This window comes from Hippoglossus hippoglossus, chromosome 4 (assembly GCF_009819705.1).
Source record: "Hippoglossus hippoglossus isolate fHipHip1 chromosome 4, fHipHip1.pri, whole genome shotgun sequence".
In the NCBI taxonomy this organism is placed as follows: domain Eukaryota; kingdom Metazoa; phylum Chordata; class Actinopteri; order Pleuronectiformes; family Pleuronectidae; genus Hippoglossus; species Hippoglossus hippoglossus.
Window position 1 is genome coordinate 14115068 of NC_047154.1, and position 27378 is coordinate 14142445.

The 27378-nt window shown below is 40.8% G+C and overlaps 1 protein-coding gene across 1 annotated transcript in view; it reads left to right on the top strand.

The window, feature by feature from the left end:
* Positions 1 to 27378, top strand: part of xpr1a (xenotropic and polytropic retrovirus receptor 1a) — a 70690-nt gene that overhangs the window by 20934 nt on the left and 22378 nt on the right. Inside the window, exon 3 of the mRNA XM_034584031.1 lies at positions 26902 to 27003. Within this exon, the coding sequence (XP_034439922.1) occupies positions 26902 to 27003 (102 nt within the window). The remainder of the gene's footprint in view (positions 1 to 26901; positions 27004 to 27378) is intronic.

Genomic DNA, 27378 nt, shown 5'->3' on the forward strand with positions numbered 1-27378 from the left:
AAAACATTATAGAGTAAAGTAAACTTGTTCCGACCCAAAATGCTCTGTCTTTACAAGATCTGAGATTAAACAGCAAAACACACTTGTTAGCCATAACACTTTTAGTGATATCTTTCGGCGGAATGGGGAGAGAGAGTGGGGGAAGACACACAGCGAAGGCCCAGTTCGAATCTGAACCCACGACTGCTACACAAGGACTCAAGTCTCCATATGCTGGGCCCACGATAGTTCACCTGGTAGTGCGGTCTGCCAGCCTAAACCCTTTTTTAATAGTTGATCCAGCTGTTTAGTGGAAGAATAGATCAGATAATACTTAAATGTATCAGTTCAAAACCACATCCGAAATGTGAAAAGATTATCAATTATCCTAATTTATAATTTACCTAACTGAGTGAATGATCCTAATTTGCTCATCGGTATGAATTGCTTCATGAAAACTCCAGGTTCTTCCTGCTCATGTAGCTCACGTTAATGATACGACTCTCAAGCACCACAAGGTTAGTGAGCTCCTAATCAGATTGAGTCAGGAAATTGCTAATCTAATAATATCAAGTATTGTATTCCTCCCTGTCTCGATGGCAAAGGTACAGTATGACGGCTCATTCATAAATTAGAGTAACAGTGTTACAATGAAGAGATGGAAACTGAAGTTCCAAATGGAGAGAGTTGAGAGCTGAGAAATTGCATGTCCTCTTTCTCCTTAATTTCTATATTTTTCCGGTTTTCCTCCTCTATTTGCCCCTACACATCCATTCACATAGAATATAACAAACCGTTTACACTATATCGTATATTAATAATATGTATTTTATATTGGGTTGTGTTGTTTATAAGATGCATTCAGGAGGTCAGCTCTGTCTGACTGAGGAGTTTCCAGACACAGCTATTTGCTAAGCCTTGTTTCATGTCCGCTAATCTGCTAGCTCCTAAATATCTGCTGTGTTACAGAAATGTGTGTGTCTGTGTCTGTGTGTGTGTGTGTGGGTGTATTAGTGTCTCAGCATGTTTTTCTGAATGTTTCTCTCTTTATATTTCAGTTCATTTTGTCCTCAAAGTGAAGCTGTTTAGTTTGACTCTTATCGAGAGGCTGCAGCTGCTGTTGTGTGAATGCCACGGCTGCCTGGAGGGACTTCACACAAATACACACGCACAAATACACACGCACACACACACACACACCTTGGTTTACCCATGCCGACCTGACTGAGGCATAAACCCCTAAACAAGCATGAATAATAATTTGTTGTTATATTTACCTGCAACATGATATGAGGGATTCTCCTGAGACTGGAGGAGCATCTTGTTAAATTCTCTGCTAATTGAGTTGCACACTGGAGCATATTTTATGAACATGTGCTATTTATACAGTATTGCTACTAATCAAAATCAATTTGTCTGTCTAGATGGGACAACTGGAAAATAGATGTTTTATCAATCGAGTGATAAATCAGTAATAAAAGGTTATAGCAGGTTATGGTGTGCGATATGACCAAAATATCCCTCAAAATAGAGTTCAATTCATATATATATATATATACATATTGTTACGTTTTATGAGTCATTCCTACTTTCTCTCATCCATGTTAATTGGGGTCGCCATTATCTTCCTTCTATCTTCATGATACTTTGCCATATGTTGTGTTACGAGCAAAAGTCTCCTTCAAGGTCTGAGTCTGTGGTTTGTCGTTGTCCTCAGACTGTTTCTACTCTTTGATATGATTCTTGCATTGGTGGTAAATGAGGTTAGCTGCATTTTGAGTCTGATGTAGACGTCTGTGTGCGATTTCTGACACAAGAAAATAAAAAATAGAGAATAATCATATATCACACAGCCCTATAACGTGTCGATACTGTTGTTTACACATGACTTTGACTGAGCCACTAACATTATCATCATTATTTGACATCCCAATGTCCACGTGTTGCCTCTTGAGAAGAGAATGCAAAATAACCATATTGCACAATGCCTGATATATGAAGACAAATCTCAGGCAACACACTCAGCCCTGTGAGTGATGATGTATTTCAATCAGTGGTAACATCCATTCTTTCGGTGTGCTGGCTATAATGTTACCTCTCTGACCTCCTCTGTTAATGGCATGGCCACACTGTAGGTTAATGGATACTGAATTTTGTTCACCTCTTCAGTTTGGCTCCGCTGCATCTGCTATGGTTACACTACAGTACAGGCCTGGGCTCTTATTCTGCTTTGATTAATGGCCCCAGCTTGGACTATTGACACAACACTTATCTTGTTTTTATGACTCCAGCGGCTTCTATCTATAAACCTTAGAGGCACCACACGTGCAGAGTCACACATGTAGGGCTGCACACGCAGACACACACATCGCTGAGGCTCGTATGTGCTCGGTTCGGTTGGAATTGCCGTTTACTCTTTGTAACTCGATTCCAGTACAAGGCTAATGGTTCTGAGATAAAGTGAAGCGCTGAGCTGGCCTTTCACACACTACACCCACCACAGTGTCTGAGGAGCAGACTGCAGAGAGACAGACAGACTGGGAATGAAAGTGAAGGTTTACATAAAATCACAAAGGACAACAACCTCAAGATGCAGCTCCAGGGATGGTAATGTCAGTCCATTGGTTAGATACTACATTAAATTCCACTACACATATGAGTTTGAGTAAATCTTCAAAGTGTTTTTTAGTTCAACCAAAACCTCTAAACTGTCATTAACCTGAGGTTTCTCTCCTAAAACCTGTTCTTAAGTGACCAGCTCCAGTTATTTAGTAATAACTAAACACTTTTCTTTCAACCACTATGTAGGCAGGACTTTCACTTTTAAAATGAAGTCAGAAAGATTAAATCGTACTATTACTTTTAGTTTCACATTTTAGGTAGGCAAAATTTTAAGTGCAATGTCGGAATGGCTGATGGGCAGATCTAGAGAAGTAATTGTTTTATCTGTCAGATCTATGATGAATAATTAACTATTTAGATCATTAATTAATTGCTTCAGCACAAGATTCCAGCTTCTCAAATGGAGATATTTTCTGATAGTAAACTTTTTATGCACTAATTAGACTCGTTTGAGAGATGATTGTCCCAATTCTGTGACATTTTACTCAGCAAAAGATTAAATAATGAATTATCTGATAAATTGATAATGTCAATATTAGTAGCTGCCCTAGATGATTTGTCATGCTAAAATTTCAATATATTTATGTTTATGCCAAGATACCTGCAAAACTGTAGACGTTCACATCGGCCACAGTGGAACTTTGCCTTTATTGCAAATTACATTAGTAAGATAAGAGAAGAGAAGATAATTCTTTATTAGCTTCAGTATGAGTGAATGTGCTGTGTCACTGCAGCAAAGGCTACAGTAAAAATAATCACATCACTATAAGTATTAAGTATTCTTAGTGTGTTTCTGCAGATTGTTTAGAGTTGAAAGCCTGAATCAGAAGTTCTTTAAAAGCATCGGAAGCAAACAGAAGTAGAAAAAGACACCGGGCTGTTATTGCACTTGGAGAGGAACTATGTCGAGCCCTGTGCGTCGGTAATGTTTGCATTGTTGCGCATCATCGTAGCAGATCAGAGCGAGAGAGAATGAGAATGAGCAGGTGAGACGTCCCTGTAGGCTCCGCTTCCTCTGTACCTGGAGGATCAAACACGGAGAGTGAACCAAACATCACAGGAACCGCCAGCCACAGTTAGGCTAACAGATTGACTTGCCCAAACTCATGTCTGTCAAAGTGAGGGGGGTGATGTGTGTTTATGTGTGTGTGTTTGTGTGTGAAAGAGAGAGAGAGAGAGACAATAAGAGAAATGAGGACAAGAAAGGGTGAAATACAAGTATACAACCTACTACACTTACACCACATGTAACCTTTCTCCGCCTATGCCAAGGTGCCTCTGTTGGCAGGTGTATATTTTCGCACACGCACACACACACACACACTCACTGACCTTGCCAGCGAGTATGCTGGGTAATAATATGCTCTAATGGAAATGTGTTTTCATCTGTCAGATCCAGATCGCTTTTGTTGCAGGCTGCTGAGAGTCCCACTTAAATGGAAATATTCCAATATCACTTTATGTCTTTTAAAAACAAAATCAACATGTTCATCGTCATGGTCTTTTACACTTCACAGCTCAGAGACCCTGTTTTTGTTTTCCACAGGGATAAATGATATTCGCCGCAGTCGGAGGGGGAAATGGTGAAATGTAGAAAGAGGCAGAAAACCAGTCCTCTGGATACTTGAACAATAATAATGATTTTTTTTTTTTTGCAAGACAAATAATTGAATTTAGAGAAGCGATGATTGCTTTGTGGAGTAGCTAATGGGGAGAAAAAAAGGGGAAAAGTTCACTGAATTAATTCTCTGACTTGGAGATTAGCTGTTGACATAGTTGGCCCAGAGCTGGGTTTCATAACAGCAGTATTAATCTGTAATGTCTGTGTTTGTCTTATGTAGATACACTGTGCCTTTGGCCATCAGGTGGGTTTTTAACCTTTCTGATCCACAGATGGTTCCCAGACAGTCAGGCATTCACAGAGCTGGTTGGCCTGAGATAATAGCTCCCCACTGTACGACAGCTGCTGGACATCAGTCACGATTGGCTAAGGTGGGAGTTGATGCTTGCAATTGGTTGATGGCAGTTACATACAATGCAAGCTGCTGATGCTAGCCGCCCCGGTTGCCTGGATACAGCCATCCCTCACTGTGTTGGTGGCCTTGGCAAAGTGACGGACAGCATAAGTGCTCTGCAGAGAATCTGTTGATTCTGCTGAGAATCTCTTTATGTGTAATGGATCTATATCATTCTCTGTATTATTGTATCTCTTCATCTCTCCTGTTCATCTGTTGTATTCTCCTCCTTCTTCTCTGTATGAGTGTGTGTGTGTTTGTCTTTGCCACTGTTACTGGAACAGGCCAAACTAAATTTGTCACTACATTATGGGCAAATAGAAGCAAGTGACAGCAAATGTTCATCTGAGAACATGCGTCAGGTCTTTACGTTGGTCTTTAAACTCCAAAGAAATAGTGATGTGACATTTATCATGATAATTATCTGTATACAACTGATATGAGAATTTTCATCTTGAGAATGTTTGGCTGTATCGCCCAGCCCTAAAAAGATTCAAACCTTCCAGGGCTTGTGTTATATTAATGAACAACTCACTGTGTATGAGCTCCTAATATATGGAATGTTTTATCATTTTGTCTCTTCTGTCTGTGAAGCAGTAAGGCACAGTGGTGTTGTTGGCCCGGCACCATGTGCTTCTTTCTCAGTGCTGCATGCTCTGGCTGTTCTCCAGACTCTAAGCGCAGCAGACCGCCTGCTAATTTGTTTCTCTTAATGAACAGACTGAGGCCTCCAGCACATTCTCCTGGACACTTAGAGTGTGTGTGTGTGTGTGTGTGTGTGTCCGCGCGCGAGTGAGATGAACACCTACAAGGTTCATCAGAGGTGGCTCATTTTCATCTCTCTGGGAGCTGGGCCACGGAACGTGACTGTCCCACTAACGTCTTCTGCTGCTGAATCGTATTTCAGGCACGGTGTCACAGTGTTAATCATGTGTGCGCACACACACACACACACACACACACACACACACACACACACACACACACACACACACACAAATACATTGAGGAACATAAAACTTCTAACCTTTTCAACCTCAACTAAGAGATTACTTGGAAAATTACTGAATGCTAATTACATGGCAAGTTTTGTAGTTAATGATAAATTAAATGCTATTTGTAATTAATTCAAATAATGTCCTCTTATCTGAATGCTATTGGATTACTTCTGGATGACTTCACGGAAACTTTAAAACTTGTTCTCTTGATGTTTCACTTGGAACATCCCAAACCGTTTTCAATGCAAATAAAATAATTAATTAAAAATATTTAAAATAATTAGCTAATGAGCTAAGGCAATGCTACCAGAATAGTACACAGAGAGCACATACCTCTGCCAAGGCAACTGCCCCCTTGTGAAACCACATTTAAATTCTCTATATGCAGGTATTTGGATCTGCACCAAATTACAAACATTCTTAAATACAATTCTCCCAAATATGCCTGATTACTTTTCATCAAGATCCATGAATTATTCTCTGCAAAAATCCACGAAAAGTTTGAAAAACACAATTTTTAAGAAAGTGGGAAAAAAAACCATCTGGATCCGCCCCATAATCCAGATTTTGCCTTATTAATCTGTCCAGTCGTTTTTGTGTAATCCTACTAACTAACAGACAAGAAACAACAATCAAACACTGACGAAAACATAACCCTTTGGCGGAGGTCCCTGTATTGGTATAAACAAAACCCAAGATAAATCTCCCCCCTTTTTTTATAACTTGGAAGAAACCTACCTCTGAGTGTTTTTGAAAACGAACAAAAGTTTTGTTGTTATCGTATTTTAAAGGCATAAAAATAATAGTAATCATCAAATCACACATGTTTTCAAATGTCAACTGGGCTGATTATAGTGTGCGTGACTTCACTATGTAATCCTGATTCACCGAACCCTGCGTGAGATAAAAACAGAGAACAGAGAGAAGTCGACATTTGAGAATAAGAGCAAGAAAGCAACATAAGCAGAGAGAGAGAGAGGTTTATGCCAGAGCTCTGCTGTCATTTATCTGTGGACACAAAGTAGATTAACTCATTAAACGTAATGTGCTCGGTGGTCAGTTGAGTGGTCGGCCGAGCAGAAACAGACGTATGGATCTGTTTATTTAGTTCTCCAAAGCTGGAGTATTTAAGACAGACCCTAGCAATGTCCTCTAACCTGCTTTATCACCTGCTGTGAGCTGTGAACCTCTTCACCTCACAGCAGCAGAGGATGTGTGGCATCGGCCCCTCCCTCTCAGTTCGCCTCTCAAGGCCAGTGACATTCTCCCGTTGTACCCTTGCCTCAGTTGCCTTGACAACTGTTCTCTCGCTGGGCGGAGTACCGCTCACTTTCTGCGTGATGGTGCAATAAGTGCTACAATTATGTAAATTCTGTTCAAGTGTTTTGCAGATTAAACATAGCTAGCAGAGACGCTCTCGGCCCCGATGCTTTCAGCTCTTTAGTTCTGCACCGAACAATCCTTCCTGCATTGTTACATTGCTGCACATCTCGGATCATTTGCTTTGTTCGGGATTTTTTTCTCACACGAGTCGCGGAGTATGGACACTAATGGAAAACAATCTTTCTAAGTAAATGCATAAATGAAATATTAGACGCATGCAAATTGATTCGCACTTATTTCGTTGAGATATGGAGAGAAGCATCTATGCATCTACACAAGAAATATATACGTCCTGGTGAAGACAAGCTGTATTAAAAAATCTGTCTCTTCACACTTGTTAGGCAAAAGGCAGTGACCACAACTTTGTTTGTTCCATTGTGGTGTTTTCTGAGGCGCTAATGTATATAAATCAAACTGAGAAGTAGGACAAATGGAAGTGTAGAGCACAAAGCATCAAACTGGGAGTATTAATACTACTATTCCTGCTTTACTGCTTCTACATGATGTTAATGATGCAAGTTATCTTACCATTTGCATCAAATTTAAAAGTTATATCTCAGGAAAATCTCAAATATGGGCCCTGGGCAAACACAGCGTAAACTCGGCCTAAAATTTTTATGGATTAGAATAATGAAATGTATTTATGTTCAGACTAATTGACCATTTTGTCCACTAATGTATGTTATACAATTAGTATTTTATTTTGAAGGTTTACCTGAAGTATGTGTAAAACATCTCCCTCAAGTTGTGCCGACTATTAGATGTCCTCTGCAGCATATTGTCTAAGCCTTGTTAGAGCGACACATTTCTTGAATTTATTTACTGATGCTCTTTATTCCCAGTCACCCTCTCTGCTTTCATGTCAACTGTTTACAACCTGACTCTGTTGTTCCCACAATCCTGTTTGCTGTGCTTTAGCTATGGCCGTCTTTTTAGAGAACGTCTTTCAATAACAACCCTGTCCCAAAGAGACCGGTTCTCAGGGGCTGTGACGCGGTTATACCCCGGCAGTGGTGCCGCAGAGTTCGTCTTTGGCTCGGGTTCTGTGTCGTTATGAGGCTTAACGTGTTTCCCCGGAGAGCAGAGGCTTTGATTCTGGTTGTCAAGGAGCTGCAGTCCTTTTCCTGTAGTTTCTGAACCACTTTCTGAATCAACAACTAATGTAGCTGTGTGTCATGTACAGTATAGTCGCGTGTTAACACTGAGTAGTAAACTGATAGAAATGTCTTATTATTATCGCCTGACCGATATTTGAGGGCTGAGGTTGATAGGGAGTAAAAATCTCTGATAATAATATATATCGGCTGATATTTATATTTAAAAAAATTGGCAGTGATTCCTAAGATGTCATTATCAAACCGTTGTGACAAAGAAATGTAATTGTGGCTTGATAATTTACAGTCTAACCATAAACTTTACCAACTTTAAACAAACAGAGAAACACAAATACAACAAAATAGAGAACCTGAATTAAGAATATGAACACGATTTCCTCTTGCAAAATGTAAACATAAATGCACATCATAACAACATAAGGAGCGATGCGTCTGTGGAGTTTTTAAGCCAACATATTAATTGGTTCGGCTCAAATTTTTTATTGAAGAGTGGAGAGAAAATGTATCAGAATTACATCCATATGTTGAATTATGAAATAGTTGATACACTGGTGAGCAAGAGGGAGAGTGTCTCTACATGACTGAGAACTCACAGGAGCAGATGTTACTTGTGTAGATCAAATGGACTGGGTGGTGCACATTAGAGATGATTGTGGTCCACAGGAGGTAATGCTGCAGCTAAGACCACAACGATGGTACCACCTGCAGAGCTCTGCCACTTCAGCTATGGTGTTTGTAAAGTGAGTCCATTCTTTCATGTCTTAGTTGCAGATTCATCTCTTTTAAGTCAGAATCTCTGTTGCAAACTGGTCATTTTTATTCTTCAGTTTTGTGCTAACTTTATTGTTTTTGACTGGGCACATTGCAGTCTATGAGTCTAACCCAGGTTATTTTCTGTAGCTACAATTTACAGATGTCCCCTAAACAGCTCACACTATTGATGGATGCTATGACTGCACAGAGAAACATCTACTCACATGAAACTCAGAGGTGTGAGGCCAAACAGTAGTTATTTTGAAAAAAGTGAAATAAGGCATTCTAATATAAGATGTACCAAAGTTGAATCTGACTGATTTGTTACTGCACTGCCCAATTAGAGCCTTTGTACGGGAGATGCTGGGGGTTTGGGTGAACAGCTATTTCATTAATGGATGACAAACCTTCCTTGAACTATTGCGTAGACTCGCATGTAAATTACAGAGCTGACAGCTACTTAAGGCTATAAAGCTTCACTGAGTGTGACTCTGGAGTATCCCGTCGTTTCCCAGTACACAGGGATAAATGATGACAAGGATTCATAAACATAAACACGTGTGCACATGCTCATCATCAAACATATTATCATGCACATTATGATGTAATGCTGTCAACAAATTCTAAATTTGTTTGTCATAATCAAATTGTAAAAAAAAGAAAAGAAATTTCTAAATCAGAAGTGATATTTGATTGTAGAAAAGAAAAGCATTACCACGTCTGTCTGCCTGACAAGATCTCTTAAGTGCCTGTGTGCACTGCATGATGGACAGCAGTCACACAACATGACTTTCACTGATTGAAATCTCTTTGCATGTCAAGATGAAATGAGCGAATAATTCAACTACAACCGGGTCGTGATGGCAGAGATTTCACAACTCGACTCACCTGCAGAGAGAAACATTTTCACTCCAAACAATCTAAAATATCTCATTCGGAAACACTTTGGATTTTGGTTGGTTGACGGTAAATTTATTGAACCTCAAGTTGTTTAGAAGCTGTGTGAGCTACACTTGTCATTCCAGCACTAACAACTGGAGGGAACATCTCAAAACCCTTAAAACCCTTAAAACTCTTAAAAGTCATATTTATATAGAAATAACCTGCAGATATATTTCTCATTGTATTGGTTTTCCCTCTTATGGATATTATGTACAAAAATAAATATTTCATTTTTGGTTATTCTGTCAGTGGTAGCATGTTTTTTTGGCAATTGCATGTGTGTTTGTTTTGTGTGTTTGGTGGATAGACGCTCGGTTGAATGGGCTCTTTTGAACTTCTGGGCAGTGTTGGTCTTTTGTTGTCTCTCTGTCGTTCGCCCACGCTACCTCTACACCCCTCTCACTCCCCCACCATCCACCCATCCTCCCATCAACCTCCCTCTTCATCTCCCATCCTCCAACCACAGCTACAGGCTCTTTCATCTGTTTCATGAGGGGTGGAGGATGTGTGTGTGTGGGGTGGGGGTGTCTCTGTATGTCTGAGTGGGTGCATTCGTGTATATGTGTGTGTGTGTCTGTGTGTGTTTGTGGGTTGTGTCCACACAGGTGAACAACAGCAGATTTAATTCCCACATTTGACCTTTAACCTTTAGTGTTGATGTCATTCATTGTGTGACTGGCCCATTATGTTTGCATTGGAGTCTGAACACTGAAGATGGGATGTTGCTGCTGCTATTACAGGGTATATGTAGGACTCTGCGATTTGATGATATATAATGTTGCACATTACTGGATATGTATAACTCCTACCTTTTTTTGACCATGTAAATTGGGGTCATGTTTTTGCAGAGTTAAGTTGCAATGGCGGCCGTTATCTCCCTCCATATGTGTCATGGACAAAAGCCCTTTGCAACGTCTGATTCTGGGGTTTGTGTTGACTACTGAACTGTACTTTTGTGTCACTCCTCCGTAGACTATCTCTGTTCTGTTTGACATGATTGTTGCCCAAGCAATAAAATATGTCTGTGAGGGGGGACCAGTCTGTGGCAAAACGTGCCAAGTATGGTTTTCTGGTTTCATGTTTTTATACCCAAACAACAGAAGTAGCCCCTCTTTTAGGAACAAGCTCCTTGTTTTGTCTTGGCCGGACAGAATTCTTGTTCTATTACTCTGTTCTGTCTCATATTCACTCTCCTCCATGTTTGTTTTTGTTTTCTTGTGCCTGAATAAATGTAAAATATCATCCTATCATTGCCGTAAAGGGTGGGATTTGTGGCACAACAAAATGAAGAATAAAGATTAAGAAACAATAGACTTATTCCTTTAAATCCTCGTATCACATATACCCAGTCCATGCATGTAGATGACTCCAATCAGTTCTGCCCCTGGTGTCCTTCAACCTGCCATTAGAGTGACATTAGAATACTAACAACCACAATATCAGCCGCAGAGGTCCCAATTGATAAAGGTCACCATAGACAGGACACAGTGTTAGTTTGAGATGTGTCTCAAAACATTTGCATTGTAAGCAGTGTTTGTTTTAAGATGGATGGTGTTGGTTCTGCTGAAATGATCAGTTAAGATCAGTTTAGATTTAGTTGAGATAATAAGTCCATGTTTGTGTAATTCATTTAGTCGACCACAGTTGACTCTACATATTGTTGTCTAGTTTTAATCTGGATTAAGAATGAGCATTTTAGGCGAATTTTAGCCAACTGTTTACTAATAACATTTCACCCAGCTGATTTTATCTTCAACAGCAAGTTAATGACAAAAAAGAAAACCCTTCGCTGTCAAAAAGAAACCCTCATAAGCCCTGATCTTGTACTCCTGAAAAGTACAGTTCTGTCAGTACAACACACACTTTTTCTCCAGGCTGCGTTATAGTTCAAATATTAACCTGTTTTGTAGCTGTCATGTTCTTTTCCCTTCACTTTATGTTATTCAATCTTCTGCAGACATAGTGTTTAAGTGCTTATCCAGGCTCAGTCTAGTGCTGATGTCAGTGTGTTTATATGGTTCATGGTTGTGCTGCTGATGTGAAGGAAGATTTTAGTGCACAGGAAGAGAAATGTAAAGCCATTTTTGAAAAGCTCCTTTTTTGGCAACAAAAAATATAGAAAGATTTTGGTTAGGCTTTCATTTACATTTTTTAGTCTTGTCTTTTTACATCAACAGTAATCCACGTTGACAGTTTAAATGTGTTTAATCTGTCTGTGCTGTCTCATCATTGTCTCGTCTAAGTCATGGACAAAAATTGTCATTGAAAAATGTACCACTAAATGTACCACTAAAAATGTACCACTAGTTACACTATTAATTAATTATTTGACTGACTGAAAAATATATTTCCAATTTCGATCATTAATAGATTTGAGTAATTTATCAAGCAAAAAATAAATGCAAAGCATTGTGTGGTTGTTCCTTTTCAAATGTGAGAATTCCCTGCATTTATATAGTTCATAAACTAATCTATTTATTAAAAAAAAAACAATAATCAACAACTAAAATTCACAGCAGGCCTGATTGCTTTCTTGTTAGGTCCAAGAATCGACATCTATCAGTCATTCCAGCGAATGAATGAAACTCTGCTCTTTTGCCGTCTTGCGTTTATGGGTGTAATTAGATGTGAAATGGACCAACAGATTTCCTTGTTAAGGATTTTCCAGCGGGACAAACGGGACGTAATAGAATTCTTTAGATAGACATCCAGCTGTATCCATGGTAATCCAATGAGGCCGCAGCAGTCATTACCAGGCCCATCCACCCAGGAATGCACACAGGCATACATTGTACCGTAGACAATAACACACACACACACACACACACACACACAAACAGCCTCATTAAGAATTGCAGAGGAGGGGCTAAACCTTCCTCCTTCATGAGCTGAACAGAGGAATAAGACGAGAGGTGGATGGAGACAGAAAGAGGTCACTTCAAAAACAAAGCACTATGCTGATTTGCTGTGATTGCAAATCAAAGGGATGCTTTTAGGGATGCTTTTAATTTGTGTAGATGCTTAATTTCATAGAGAATAGCTTATCCAGAGTTCAGAGGTCATTTAATGGATAAATGACAGTCCTATACTCGGCTCCATCTCAGCATTGTGTCGCCCCCTCTCTCAACAGACGCCGTCTTTGTCACTCCCTCTGTTTTCTGGCCTCGATCTATCTCCTGCTGGCCCCGAGGCCAAAGTCCACTCAGCTGTAATCTTTCCTCTTTAGCCTGCCAGCCCACACAGGACCTTTGCACTGTCACTGCTCCTGTTGATACTCAGGAAGCACCCCAGGATGGTTCAGATAGTCACACAGGCAGCTAGGGGAACTGTTAAGTAGGAGATTTAAATGTCTGGTGGTGTGGAGACGTAATAATATTCAGACTGAACGAGCGCTCATGTAAAGATCCAAGTGATTATTGCCTGAAATCTGTGTTTGCCTGAAGCAGCGCACCAGCAGCCTGCTGAACCTGATGACTGTTTCCTTTAAAGCCGTGACACCGGAGCTGTGTATATGAACATCTGTCAGCAGGAGAATGATTATGGTGCATGACTGTGTGTGTGCGTTATTCTGTTAGTGTGTGTTTACATGTGCATGCACATACAGGGATTACATATCATTTCCCTGGAAGGGGCCTTCACAGTGCTGCTGCTTAAAACACACACAGGAACTCAGAGCTGCAAGTACACACACACACACGCACATACACATACACACTTGATATGAAAAACATGTTTCACAATCACACACACACCTGATAACTGGCTAAAAAATGTATCCCAGATGTGACCCTGTGAGCTCACTGTCGCATTTCTCTGTAAAATATGAACAGTTTTTTTTTCGCCAGATTAAACCTTGAAGGATAGTTTTCATGTGCAGTCCCTGCAGGTTGATGGTAAATAATACATATTAAATCAATGGCATAACATACACATATAAAAAAAACATGGACAAAGGCACATAAGAGAGGCACAACAATACAAATGAATAGTAAGGCCTTTTTTCTCAGTTGTGTGTGTGTGTGTGTGTGTTTTTTAGTGCTTTATTGTGATAGTCCAGCTCTGTCACCCCGCAGCTCCACCAGCAGCAGGGTTGGTACCTGTAGATCCAACATGGCCCCTGCTGCCACATCCATCATCATAAAGGTGTTTGTGTTGCGCACAGCTCTGCTCTGTGGCATTTTAGGGTCCTTGAAGGACAGTTAAATCCTGGTGTAATGAATAACCCATCAGTTAGACTGGGGCTCCTCGCCACCACAAGGACCCTCCCTGTCACATCCATCATCAGCTGGGGGTGCTGCTCATCACAGTGGGGGGGGGGGGGTCGCAGTAATTCGGGGGTACAGGTGTGTGGGATGGTTTGTCTGAAGGTCCTGGGCCGTTCGATCGGGGTCACCGACACTGATTAGTGGGAATAATCAGAACAAGCCTTAACCACGTATTCGTTACTTCTTAAATGTAAACGTAGGAAGAAGAAGATGGGGCGTGGGGGAGAATAAATATGGGAATAGCAATTTTAGTGGGGGTGGGAAATTGGTGAGGTGGGGGTGAGAGGGTGAGGTCGCCCTGGTCCAGAGGGGTTTGAGAGACACAAAGAGCTGCAACTCCCAGAGGACGCTGCTCCATCAGCCCACCCTGCTTTTATTACTGGCCTGATTAAACTCACCAGCCAGCCACTAATGTAGCTGTAATATATGATCCGCCTCTCTCTCTCTCTCTCAGGTATTCTTAGATCCATATGGACACTCCCCTCTGTCACATGACTGGCTCCCATGGCAACGGAGACAAAGCCTTATTAGCATACTTGATAATTGTTGTTTACTGTTTCTGTCTCCATCTGTACATTTCTGCACTGACTAAATATGCGTTGTATTGGTGTATTTTATCCTCATTGACCTACAATGTACGGAACAAATTAATTCATGTTACACCTTTAATTCATCTTAATTAGGTTTATTGTATAGTCAAGGATATGTTTACAGTTACATCAAATAAGATCCGGAGACAGAATCTGTTCTTTCTCTTCCTTATCTGTGACATTTCTTAAAACAGAGTAAGAGCCAGGCCAAGCAGGAAGAAGAAGAGGTTTTGATATATATCACACACACACACGCACACGCACACGCACACGCACACACACTCCCAGCGGGGCCTTCAATATAAAAAGGCTTTTCATGTTACTGTGCCAACAAGTGCCTGGAGTGTTGACTCCACTACGTAAAGGGTTAGTGTCAATCTAAAGGTTCGAATTTTGCCTGTGTGCGGGAAAAGAGACGGCGGGGAAAGTAAGTCCTCTCACAGCTGTTTCTGACGTGCCTTTGAGCAAGGACATGTATCCATTCCACATGCTCAGAGATTGTAACATCAATATATATCCGCCCGTATATATGTGCAGCACTGCTTATTGTGGAAAATACACATTTTGCAGCTATGTAGAAGCTGACCTTATTTATTTGCTGCTCGGCTTTGAGGTTAAAAGTCCATATAAACTAAAATGCTCTCCTCTGATGTCTTTTAGCAACAGGCATTTAGCTAAATTTGTGTTCTGGGAAACTCGGCCTGCCGTGTTGTTTTATTCGTCCATTTATCTCTCAATGCACTGGTGCTTTTTAGTCTAATTTCACAGTCAGTTGCTGTGCACTGCTCCTTTTCTCTGCTCAGAGATCACACTATTGATTCCCAGCTGCACAGAAAATAGGGCTGTTGCTTGCCATGCAATACAAAGGTACTGAGTAGGCCTAATCAACACCTATTGATTATTCCGCGCTGACCATTTCCTTCTGGTATGGAGCTTTTTCTCCAGCCTGCCTGCCTGCTCTGAATTATGTGTGTGTGTTGTTCTGTCGCTGTGGAGATATAAAGCTGTTATGGAACATTTGTCTTAACGCCGGGATAAATTGGGAATAAATGAAGAACAGTGAAGCTGCATTTTATCAAATAATCAGCACAAATGCACTCAATCATGTTGCAATCACAGAGCCAAAACCAGACATGAAGACACACACGCACACATGGACGGAACACCTGCTCATTCGCATGCATGCACACAATCACATAGTGATGTGAAAGCAATTGGCTGCAGCAGAGGAGAGGCCAACTCCCAGAGTTCGGTTGCTAATGGCTACAGGATCCTGGGGAGCGGGGAGAGATGTCGATAATGACAATGTCACTCGCAGCCAACCAGATCTCAAAAAATGAGACGCACACAATTACTGGAATAAAAATGTCTACTGGTGCATTTATAGAGCACACAGGCACCGGCACACACAGACACACACACACACACACATGTTGAAATGGAAGAGCAATTTTCCTCCATCCAGGTGGCTGTGTGTTATTATAGACGTCAAAAAGAGCTGTTTTCGCTCGAGATGCAGTGTTTGAAAAAATGATTTTTTCAAGGTCAACTAATATCTTTTTTTTGTTTTGTGTCTCTTATGTCCAGCAAAGCTTTTGTCTGCAGCTTTTATCACATTTACACCATTGCTCATATCGTACATTTTACAATGTCTGCCCTTTTCATTAAGCCTGGTCCTGCAGTGCATTTTACTGGTAAAACTGTTCATTTCCTTATTCTATCCATCAGCGGTGTCAACTATATCCAACATGCACAATAAATCAGGTGGCATTTTGTGATTCTTTTCCAGAGATGTTATCGCAATTTAAATTTTCTACTCAAAATGGAGCACTGACTGACTGACTGACTGACCAGAGATCTTCTTTGTCTTATGACATGCTGCATGCTTCCTCTGTAACAGCAGGCCGATCAGATCACAACCACGCTGATGTAGATGATGTAAGGTCGTGCAAAAGCTACAGGACTAAACCCCTGTTCAAATTATGCAACTGTTCTTCCAGATCAAAATGATGAATTCTAGTTGTCACCAAGAGAATTGTGAATAAATAGATGATAATAAATCATAAATGACTGCTACTGTTACTAAACTACTGTTGATTGTGGAATTGTAATTTCAAGCCTTTACATTTACTGTGAAAAAGGCTACGGCATTACAAAAAAAGTTGATAAATATTTTTTGTTCCTTTTGATAACGTGATTTTTACAGCTCCCCTTCCTGACAGTGCATCACTGTTACATGCAGTGCAATGCAGCTGCAAACAGGACCCTGATGAATTCATAGTCATGGCCTTGCTGTTTTCTGTATAAATGCAGCGAGTCTAGGATGCCGCCCTTATTCCTTCCACATGGTTGCACAGACATCAACAGAACAAGCTCAGTGAAGAGGAAAGATGGGGAGAGGGGGGGGAGCAGTGAGGGAGACAGGTGTGAGAGGTGATAGACATACATTCCTCCTCAAGAGGAGCAGAAGAAGAAGTGACGAAGAGGTGGAAAAAAAGGGACGAGTTGCGAAAGTGAGAGATCAGAGCATCCGGTCCGCCCTCCCTCTGCAGCCGAGCAGTCAAATGAGACATCAGCAGCACAGTCGAGCATTTCTGACGCTCTCTTTTCTCCACAGACGGGACGACTAGACTGGATGATTAATATCAATCATGTTTGTGTAACACCGAGAGCAGAACATTAAGCCTATTGTTATCCTAATGAGGCGTGACCATGTAGAGCAGCCCTGACTAATGGGGTTCAGCTGTCAGTTAGGTGATGCTGAAGAGAGAATGGAGGTGTCCTGTATCTATTCACAGTCGTCACACCACGATGCAGCTTATTTAGTTTCCTGTGTTTTGATCTCCCAGAGGAGATGTTCAAGATTAAGTAATAGAGTTCTATGCAATCAGGAGAAAGCTGTAGTTGTCATAGCCAGCCCTCTTATCGTTTCTTCTTTACGTCTTTACATATGTCTGTAACAGGAGTTTCATCATTAAAATGTAGATTATAGGGCTCACCTACCAATACTTCATGTCATGTTTACAGCATACAACCACTCCTCACTCAGCTAACCAGCCTCCCTCCTGTCTCCCTCGTTCCCCCCATTCCACTTCCTCTTAGTCCACTGCTCATCATCCCTCCTCTTGCACAACTCCCCTAATTTTTTAATTAGGTTTTGCTTCATAAAACCTTCATTTCTCCGGCTCAGTGAATCAGTGAATCATTTTTCCAAGAGCAGCCTGGTATGTTGGGTCCCCGAGCTCTGTGCTGCCATATTGTCTGGTTTACGGTCGCAGCAGGCCCATATTGTGACTTCCAGTACCGACCTGGTGCCAAAAAGTTTACATCACACTCGTAATTTGTTTATCCAGGCTTTTGAGGAGCTTCAGAGAAGTTTCTAACATTAAAGTAGAATTGTATTGAGTCAACAACCCTTGATCCATCAGTGCAGACAGATGTTCAGTAGCTGGGTATTAACACAGATGTTTCATTCGCTCTCCTTTGAAGTCTGGCCTATTTCACCTTTTTATGGTGCTTGCAAACCGTGACTGGAAGTTACTATAGAAGCACTGTGGTAAAACCAAAACCAAAAACACAGTATGATGCATTTACATTATAGACTTATTGGCTATTCATTTTGCTAAATCGTATTGACAGCACTTAAACATTTGTTCCAGGAGATGACTATCAAAGTGGCGCCATAACCTAATCCATAAACACATGGATACTCTTCATGTGTAGGGCACTTGCATGTAGCTGTTGCAGCACACTGGCTCCCCAATGGAAGATAATGGAATAACATAACTTATACCCACAAATGGTAATCTGTTGATTTTATATCGTGGAAGGAAGTACTATCATAGTCAGTTTTGCATGTGCCACAATTACACCAGGATAGTGTTTCAGATTGTTGATTTGTATGAGGGCCTTTTTATAACATGATTCAAGGAATCAAAGACCAAAGACTGTATTGTCCATGTCCTGTGTCACAGCTCGGCAATAAAACAATATTAATAACTATTGCAATATAACTGTCATCAGTAACAATAAATTGTGTTGTTTATCAAGTGCTTGTGATTCTCTGTTCATAAAGAAAAGTTTAAAACCTTAACTTTCACTCAGGAGGAAAAATTAAGCTTTCAACTTAGAATATATAATTTAATATTATATATAGTTTTATTATTTGAAATATGTCCTTGCCTGTGTTTATTTCCAGGGAGTGGATGTACATGCTCTGTCAGAAATCAGAAATCGTTGGCAATGAGACTAACAAAACAGGGACTTTAATTAAAAGAGATATTGTGTGTTAGCCTTCATGTGCATATAAAAAAAATACAACTGGATCCTGTATTTCCTCTCTCAGGATTCACATTACAGGCTCCACAGTGACTGTTCTCCCTGGAAGAGCCTCTATGAAATCAGACCTAATATCTTAACCTTAGATTGAGCTTAATTAAAGCTTTGTTCAGGATCTGTACAGTGTGTGAGTGAGACATTGATACCACCCTTTATTGGACTGCTGCCACAGGAGAGAAGTCCGCACGATCCAGGGTGTTGCAGACTCTATGTAGAAATGTGATATTAACAATAAATATCACATTAAACAGCCTGCATTGCTTGGAATGAGAAATCTAACACATGCTGATGATCGTAATGAAGTTTATTCAGACTAGACAGTGCGGCTCCGACCGCGAGCTTAATATGAGCTTCCTTTCCCGATAGCTGATGTTCCTGACAGAGAATTATTTGTTTAAATATATACTGGATCTCAAAGAGATTAAAATGTCTGACAAAGTTTGAGAGACGGGACTGACGCTTTAAAGTGCAGGTGGACGTTTCCTCTGATGAGATGAGTCAGGCAGATGTTTCACATTGTTATCAATTTGCCTTTTCCCTTCTGTCTCTACAAGATGCAGGGAGCCGGTAAAACTATCCCGATCTTCAAGGCCCTGCGAGAGGTCTGGGCCAAACTGCCCGTCGCTCTGACTGTCACAGATAACACTTCACAGCAGCAGCTTAGTGGAATGAGAAGAAGGGAGAGAGAGAGAACCGATAAAGACAGAACCAGGGAGAATTGCTCGGGATATAAAATGCACAAACTGACTTAGCCTTTTTTTACAGCCCTCTGAAGAGTAAAGAGTGGGAGTAATTAACTTTCCCCTCAGCCCCTCGCATGGTCAATAATACAGCTTTCTGTGGACTGGGTTGTGTGATTGGAAGAAGCTGTGGCCTATTTCTCAGTCTTCGTTCAATTCCACCTCATCTAACTTCTTCCCCTATGTTATTCCCCTTATTCCCATTTAACTTCCTCTCCACTGAACTCCACGTCAAGTCAACAGAATGTTTTTTGTTTCTGTGCTGTGTCCTCCCAGATGTGTTTGTGGAGGAAATAAATGGGTTTTTAGGGATGCAGGAAGTATCCAGGCTGAATAGAAACATGCTGCAAAAGGCATGGGTAGCTGACAAGGCAGATGTAAAGTCCTCACATATTTGTGAGCACGTTAGTGGACTCTGCTTTTAGTTTTTCTGGACTCCAGGAAAGATTATGGACAAGATAGTTAGTGTGTAGAACATCAAACATGACCTACTTCATGTGTGTTTCAGGAACTTTGCCTGTTAGTGTCCTTCCATCAGCTCCTTGAATGTAGGCCGTATTTAAAGGTTCACTCAGGTAATTGCTGCACAGGCTGCACAGTGAAAACCTTTATATTCAAGCCATATATAGTTGTTTTGATTCAGATAAAAGTCTTAGATAAAACAAGCTTTTGTTTGACATTGATGTGCATATATAGCATAAACTGAAATGTCCACTTTAAATTAGTTTTATCAATAACATTTACATTTACATAGTCTCTGTTACATTCAAATATCAGTAGGACATGACTGTGACAACGAGGCACCATGAGCAGTACCAGGACCCTGCAACTAAAGCAGGGAGGTTGTTTTCACCTTGTCTGTTGGTTTGTTTGTAAGCATGATAACACAAAAACCTCTTGACCAATTTCCATGATATTTTGTGGAGAGGTGGGGCGTGACCATAGAAACAACCCTTTATTGGTGCCAATCCCAAACAGGCCATATTAAGGGAGCTGATATCTGAGCGTGTGAAATTTGGTGCAGCTTGATTGAATTTAAGGGGCCTGTTGGGCCTTTGTGGAGGAATGCGCTCTATGTTTGTATTCTAATGAGATTTGTCATCTTATCATCCTCAGTCACAGACTCCAACATCTTGCTCTACAGTGTTTGTTTTCTATATATTTTAAATGTATCACAGCTTTCCAAGTTGGAAGTCTTGTTAAAATTATATCTTACTATAATCTCTGCCCAGTAAAAACCCATAAAGGGTTTAACATGCATGCAGAGACGTGGTGTTTTACGTCTGTACAACACTTCTTTAGAGTTGTTTGACCTCATTTGTTTTCTGCCTTTCCAGCTTTCTGTCTCCATCTCTCCCTTTATCGCTTCTCCCCGAAATATATCTCCCCCCACCGTCTTCCTTCCTTCTCCCTCTGTGCGAGTCTCTCACTGTGCTCTCCGCTCTCTGTCTGGGTGTTGTGTGTATTTTCCCTCTGGTCCCCGGGATCATCTCACACCCCATCTGGCCTCCTGCTTGTTCTCTTTCCCTCTCATCAAGTATTCACTTGGCTGCAGGTTGTGTACCCATCACATGTGATTCACTCTCTCTGTCTCTCTCTCTTTCAATTTGTTCCACACACACACACACACACACACATGCACACACACTCACATAATAAATTAACACTTGTCAGCTGAATGTGTGATTCTCTCCATCGTATCATTTTCACTACTCTAGGCATGTGTGTTTTATGTTTTTTGGAGCTGCTTAGCTTGCTGTCTGGCAGTATAAATAGTACACAATAGATGAAGAGCTACAGTAGTTCCTCGTCCTGCCTCCGGTCCTCCCAGGCAGCCAGTGAGTGTATCCCAGTGAGTGTGCATTCTTAATGCTCCCCTGGCCTCGATGAGGGAGACGATTGGTAGAATTAATTGTGGCTGGAGGGCCGAATGGGAATAAGTGAGAAAAAAGAAAAAGGCGAGAATGAAGAATGGGGAGGGGGGGTGGATTGGTTGTCTGGCTGGTTTTTAGTGTTGTGTTTCCTCCCTTAAAATATGGCACTGGAGGATGCTGAAATTGTTTTTATGCTCTCGCCCTTCGTCTCTCTCTAGATTAATATTAGCCCAGAGTTAAGTCAATCCCATTCTCTTTTATTGCTCAGTTTGTCTTTCCCTTCGTGTGTGTGATTTACACCTGCGTGCTTGCAGGGAAGTGATAAGCGGAGTTAATACAGCAACAATCATAATGTAATGGCCTCCTCAGCTCCCAAGACAGTAATGCTATCAGGATCATAGTTTATACCCCACAGTGAGGTGTCCTTAGATAAATAGAGCTTAAAAATAGGGACATACAATGTGTGTGTGTTGGTGTGAGTGCCTGTTTGTGTGTTTGTGTGTGTGTGTATCCTCCCTCTCTCCTGGCTCCACTGTACTGCCAGATGATATCTGAGCTCCTAACACAGAGGAAACCAGACACCAGAGGCTTCCTCTCTTCTCTCCTCGTCTCTCCTCAGCACCCTTTCACCTTCCTCGTCTCTCCTAACTCTGATTTTCACCACAGAACAGGTGATACAGCAGCACATACAGTAATAACACTGGGCCATTAGTAACGCTGTAACTATTGATTATAGTTCTCGAGTATTCAATCAATTATTCCATCGATTAATCGATGGAATAATTGATGCAAAAATTTAGGCAAAAATTGATTTTGCCTCATTAAAGCTCTTAAGCCTGAGCGGAATCTGTAACTCACGAATCATTAATTAAACAGAAATTCAAAACAAAATCTTTACTTGCAAAAAACCCTAAAGCAGCTGAGAAGTGAGGGGGGGTTGTACAGAGTGGACTCTATGTGTTTGTGTCAGTTGTTGTCCTCTGATTCCATCTCACTGTCAGTAAGTTAGAGGTTGTCAATGAAGGATTTATGTGCTGGTTTTATGGGGTCGTGTCAGAACGGCTGGATGGGAATATAAGAAGTTGGGGGTGGGGTGTTTGTGTGTCTATAGTGTGTGTGTGTGTGTGTTTGCAGGGTTTTGGGGGTTAGAGCAGTCGGGTTCTGGGGAAGCTGTCTCATCATTTATTTATACAATCTACAGAAGAAGGGGTTAGTGGAGGGAGGGGGCGCTGCCTTCTACAAGCCGCCATGGGAATACTGCAGGTCAAGAGTTGTTTTTCTAGCTACCAGCACAATTCTTTGTCTGAAAAAGTGAAGTGAATGAATGAACACAACAGACTACAACTGGAGCGACTCGTCTCATAACATGTTGTACCAACGTGGAACTCATGATGCCCCTGCATGTCTTGCTGGTTTGATTTGGTGCTGAATTAACTGAGGATGCATAGATGGATGACCTGATTAGAATTTGAAAGGTCAAAGGTGAAGAGTCAATATCACTGTGACCTCACAAAACACGTTCTTCTTCCATAACTTAAGAATTCATCTGCTAATTATAAAAAAAGCATTTATACTTTTCAATGAATTTCTTCTGAGTCCTCACTACATGTACATATACTCTAAGTCTCTGGTAGACATTGATGTAAACTGCAACTTAACAGGTCAGTGGAGACGACAGGGCAGTAATTCTTGTTTCTTTATCGATTAGCTTTAATTAAATTAGATCCTTGATAGTAGTTACACTTGTATATGCAGTATATTCTTAAGGCAGCCCCGGGATATGTGCCATGTAATTTGCATAGGTTTTAACTAAAAAGTGGTAAATACAGCCCCTGCAGACAAACATGAAGAATTAGCATTTCTTTACATGTACAAAGAAATAAAAATAAGGATTCTCTAGCTGCTGCAACCTCTCAGCTCTGCTTTATAAACCTTAAGTCAAATGACAGTTAAAGTGTCAAAAGTACTGTCTGAAGCACACAGTTTAAATATACACTCAAAAGTACGCACACATACACACACAGGAACCTTCTGTCCTTTCTTACAGCCACTTTAAAATGTCTTCTGCAATGGTGTGCGTGAGTGTATGTTTGTGTGTGTGTGTATGTGTCCTGGTGTGTTATAATGGTTAAGGTGACCCCACTGAAGACCTGAGTCAATGGCTGAAGGGAGGTCACTCTCAATAAGAACTTGCTCATCTCAACAAAACATCTAAGATTGGATTTTATTAGACAAACAGTGTTGTTACTTCATAATAAAAATAAACACAATGCAAATGTGTGCTTATTTTATTAGTAGAAGGCAAAACAAATGATATTAAAACTATAGGATTTGTCATATTTACATGAATATTCTAATGGTCGAACTAATTTGCTGATTTAGGAGAATACTGAAGTTTTTCTTTTCTCTCACTCTTTTAAATTCCCCATTACCATTTACCATGAGGTCCAAAGCTCTTGTCTCCCTCCTCCCTTCAGTGAACGCTGTTGGACTCTCTGTGATCATCTACCTAGACAAGAGATAATGAGAACCCCTACTGTGCAGCTGAAAGAGAAGCCGTCAGATTTACATGAACACCGGCACCACAGATTAAATTAAAGATACAGACGGCAGATTTTTATTCATAATTAGATTTTATTGCATCCACATTGTTTTCCAGCTCATCTTGAGTTGAGACAATGTAATTATGAGATGGTAATGATGTGGATTTGTGTTAATGCTGGATGAAGGGGAGGTGTGTGCCAGGTAGAAGCGCAGACAGATGTCAGGACGGTTTCAGCAGCTGCAGAGATTTTAACAAACCACTGTGAGAACTCTCCTTTGTTCTTACACATCACCCACCTGATGCATATGAGTGCATGAACAAAAGCAGATGTGTGTATTGTACGGACATGGATACACACACACACCTACACGTGTGTTTATCATTGCACCTTAAAGGGAACAAAGAGGCGGAGGTGCAGAGCCATTTCATAACCCCTCTTCTACCTACCTGCCCTCGCATCTGCTTCATCCAGCCACACTCTCACTAACACACTCACTCTGTTCCACAGTGTCCAGTTGTAGCGAAGGACATTTCATTTACTGATAAAAGAAAAATGAAGTGTGATATAGAAAATGCCATGTTTATATTTTCAAATGTCGTCTGCTTTTTCCAGGAGACACCAGTTTTTTCATTTCTACCATGATACAAACTAATCTGCTGATGACCTTCTCAATTAATGGATTCACTATTTGCCAGAATACAATGAAACATATAGAGAGGCCTGTTTTGTTCGACCAACAGTTAAATAAACTAAGAAAAGCAGGTGATTATCTCTAATGTCGAGCAGTAGTTATCAAATCAATTAAGCAACTTTTCACTGCAGCTTTATTCAGCAGTTGCGTTGACACGCCACAGTTTCAGATGCTGCTTGTAGGAGGAAACTCAGAAACCTTCTAACAAAACACATACCAGGCTATTTTCTGAGAGGCATGTTTTGAATTTTTTTTACCCCAAGTCAGATACATTTTTTTACCTCGTGCATATGAAACATATCACAGATGTTAAATCAGCCCCAGTTCACTTGCTGCTTCTTGTGTATTCCCTCTTGCGTCTCATTGTCTCGATCTGGCTTGAATACAAAGTGTTCACTGGCGCCGTAACCTTTTAAGTTGAATTAATACAACTCAGTCTGCTGCTTACCTGCAGATCTAACTGAAGGCGCATAATGGGACCATTAGTTTGTCCTGTGACAAGCCGGAGCTCAGTCATTTAGCTGACCTGTTAGCCAGACTGTTGCTCTGCAGTTCAAGCATGTATCCCTCCATGCACACCGTCATCCATCCATCTGCAGCCGGCAGCCGGTCAGCTGGAGGCTGTCGAGGACGCTGAGCTCTCAAATAAAGTTACTGTTCATCCTAAGTGGTTTATCTTCTTCTTTGCAAACTACATGTTTATCCACAAAGCAATGTTGGTTGGATACAGTCCCAGTTTTAAGCCTTGGCCATTACTGTAATGATCTTGTTTTGGATGTTAAATGAGCACGATACTCTGATGCACTCAAACAATTTCACTAACATGGGCTGAAGTGTATTTTGCAGCAGTTCTTGTACATCTACTGTAATAACTTCCTAATGCTCCAGAGGATTTGTCCTGAATACTGTAGGCTGTACAGTATATCCACCTGCAGAATGTTGTTTAATTAAAAATTGATTACCTTCAAAAGTTGTGGAGGCATTTTCTCATTTATTTTCCTTGTAAAGCTGTTGGACTTTGTCGAACATCTTTCCACATTTTCATCACAGGCTCACACATCCCTGCTGCAAACGTGTGTGTGTGAATAGAACAATGATATTGACAGGCTGCTGCCCGGGGCGTCTCTTTCTTATTACCGTGTTGAATAGAAAGCTTCTCCATCTGCACGTTTGCAACCAGGGGTGAATTTTTATAGCAGCTCATGTTTACGAGGGGATAAAACCATTGGAACCAACACTATATAACCATTATCCAGAGAAATTCACATCTCTCTTGATGCTGCTTGGAATTACTCCTCATTTGTCATTTAGGTCCTGGTCATGCTGCAGATGTAAGTGTCGAGAATGTAGAACATGTGTGGACATAATATGAGAAGTGAATGCTGTATGTAAATCACTGGATGATATGTGATAAATGTGTCTCACAATAAACAATTGTAACTTAATTATTTTAAGTAACTGATGTTTATCAAATTGTTCAAAACGATGTGTGTGTGTGTGTGTGTGTGTGTGTGTGTGTGTGTGTGTGTGTGTGTGTGTGTGTGTGTGTGTGTGTGTGTGTGTGTGTGTGTGTGTGTGTGTGTGTGTGTGTGTGTGTGTGTGTGTGTTAGTGTGTGTGCATTCTGGCCTGAACACTGCTCCCCACTTCTGTCAGGTGTCCGGTGTCCTGCTATGAATGAAGCAGAGGATTATTTGAGACAGAGCATCGATGCTGATTGAATTAACTGGTTCTGAAAAAGATTTGCAGGTTTCTGTCAGAGAGAAGAGACGGAAGGAAGCTATCGATCCAACTGTAACTCTGAATGGACGTGTGTTTGTCACGGTCCAGACACGCTCTGCATAAATACGTCTACAGAAATACGTTTTTTTAAAAGATTGGTAGACTTGGTTTGGGTACCAAGTTGAATCCAGTAATATAAACCATGTGTTGGCATCACTGTACTGAACACTGTGTAACTTTATGAATGGGAATCCCTGACACGAGCTCAGACCAAGAATATAAACGTGCAACTAATCACGATTTCTCTGTCTGTTTATTTTCTTTGCACAGTCACAGATGAAGACACGGTGAAGAGATACTACGCCAAGTTTGAGGAGAGGTTTTTCCAGAACTGTGAGAAGGAGCTGCTGAAAATCAACACATTCTATTCAGGTATTTATTTATTCCACTTCTACCTGAGATGATCAATACAGATAACATCAAATCATAGTCCCATACATTTCAGACCAATGAACTTTTAAATTAACTTTTATGGAGTAGGATTAATTGGCTTCTAAAAATGTAATAGTTATATGTATAATACTACTTTTTTAAACCACTGATTATAAGTTGTTGCACAGTTTGTTTACTCTGTACTGAGTTTAAGAGAGACTTGTTGCTCTGCTATTTCCGTGCCGAATGTCATTGTGTCTAATCCTGGTGATTTGATTGAAGTAGCCAGTGCTTGGTCATGTTCAGGCGAGCAGGCTGCCTGTGTGTATTTCAGGTGTCGAGGGAGTATGTGTGCAATGTAACATGAGATGGAGG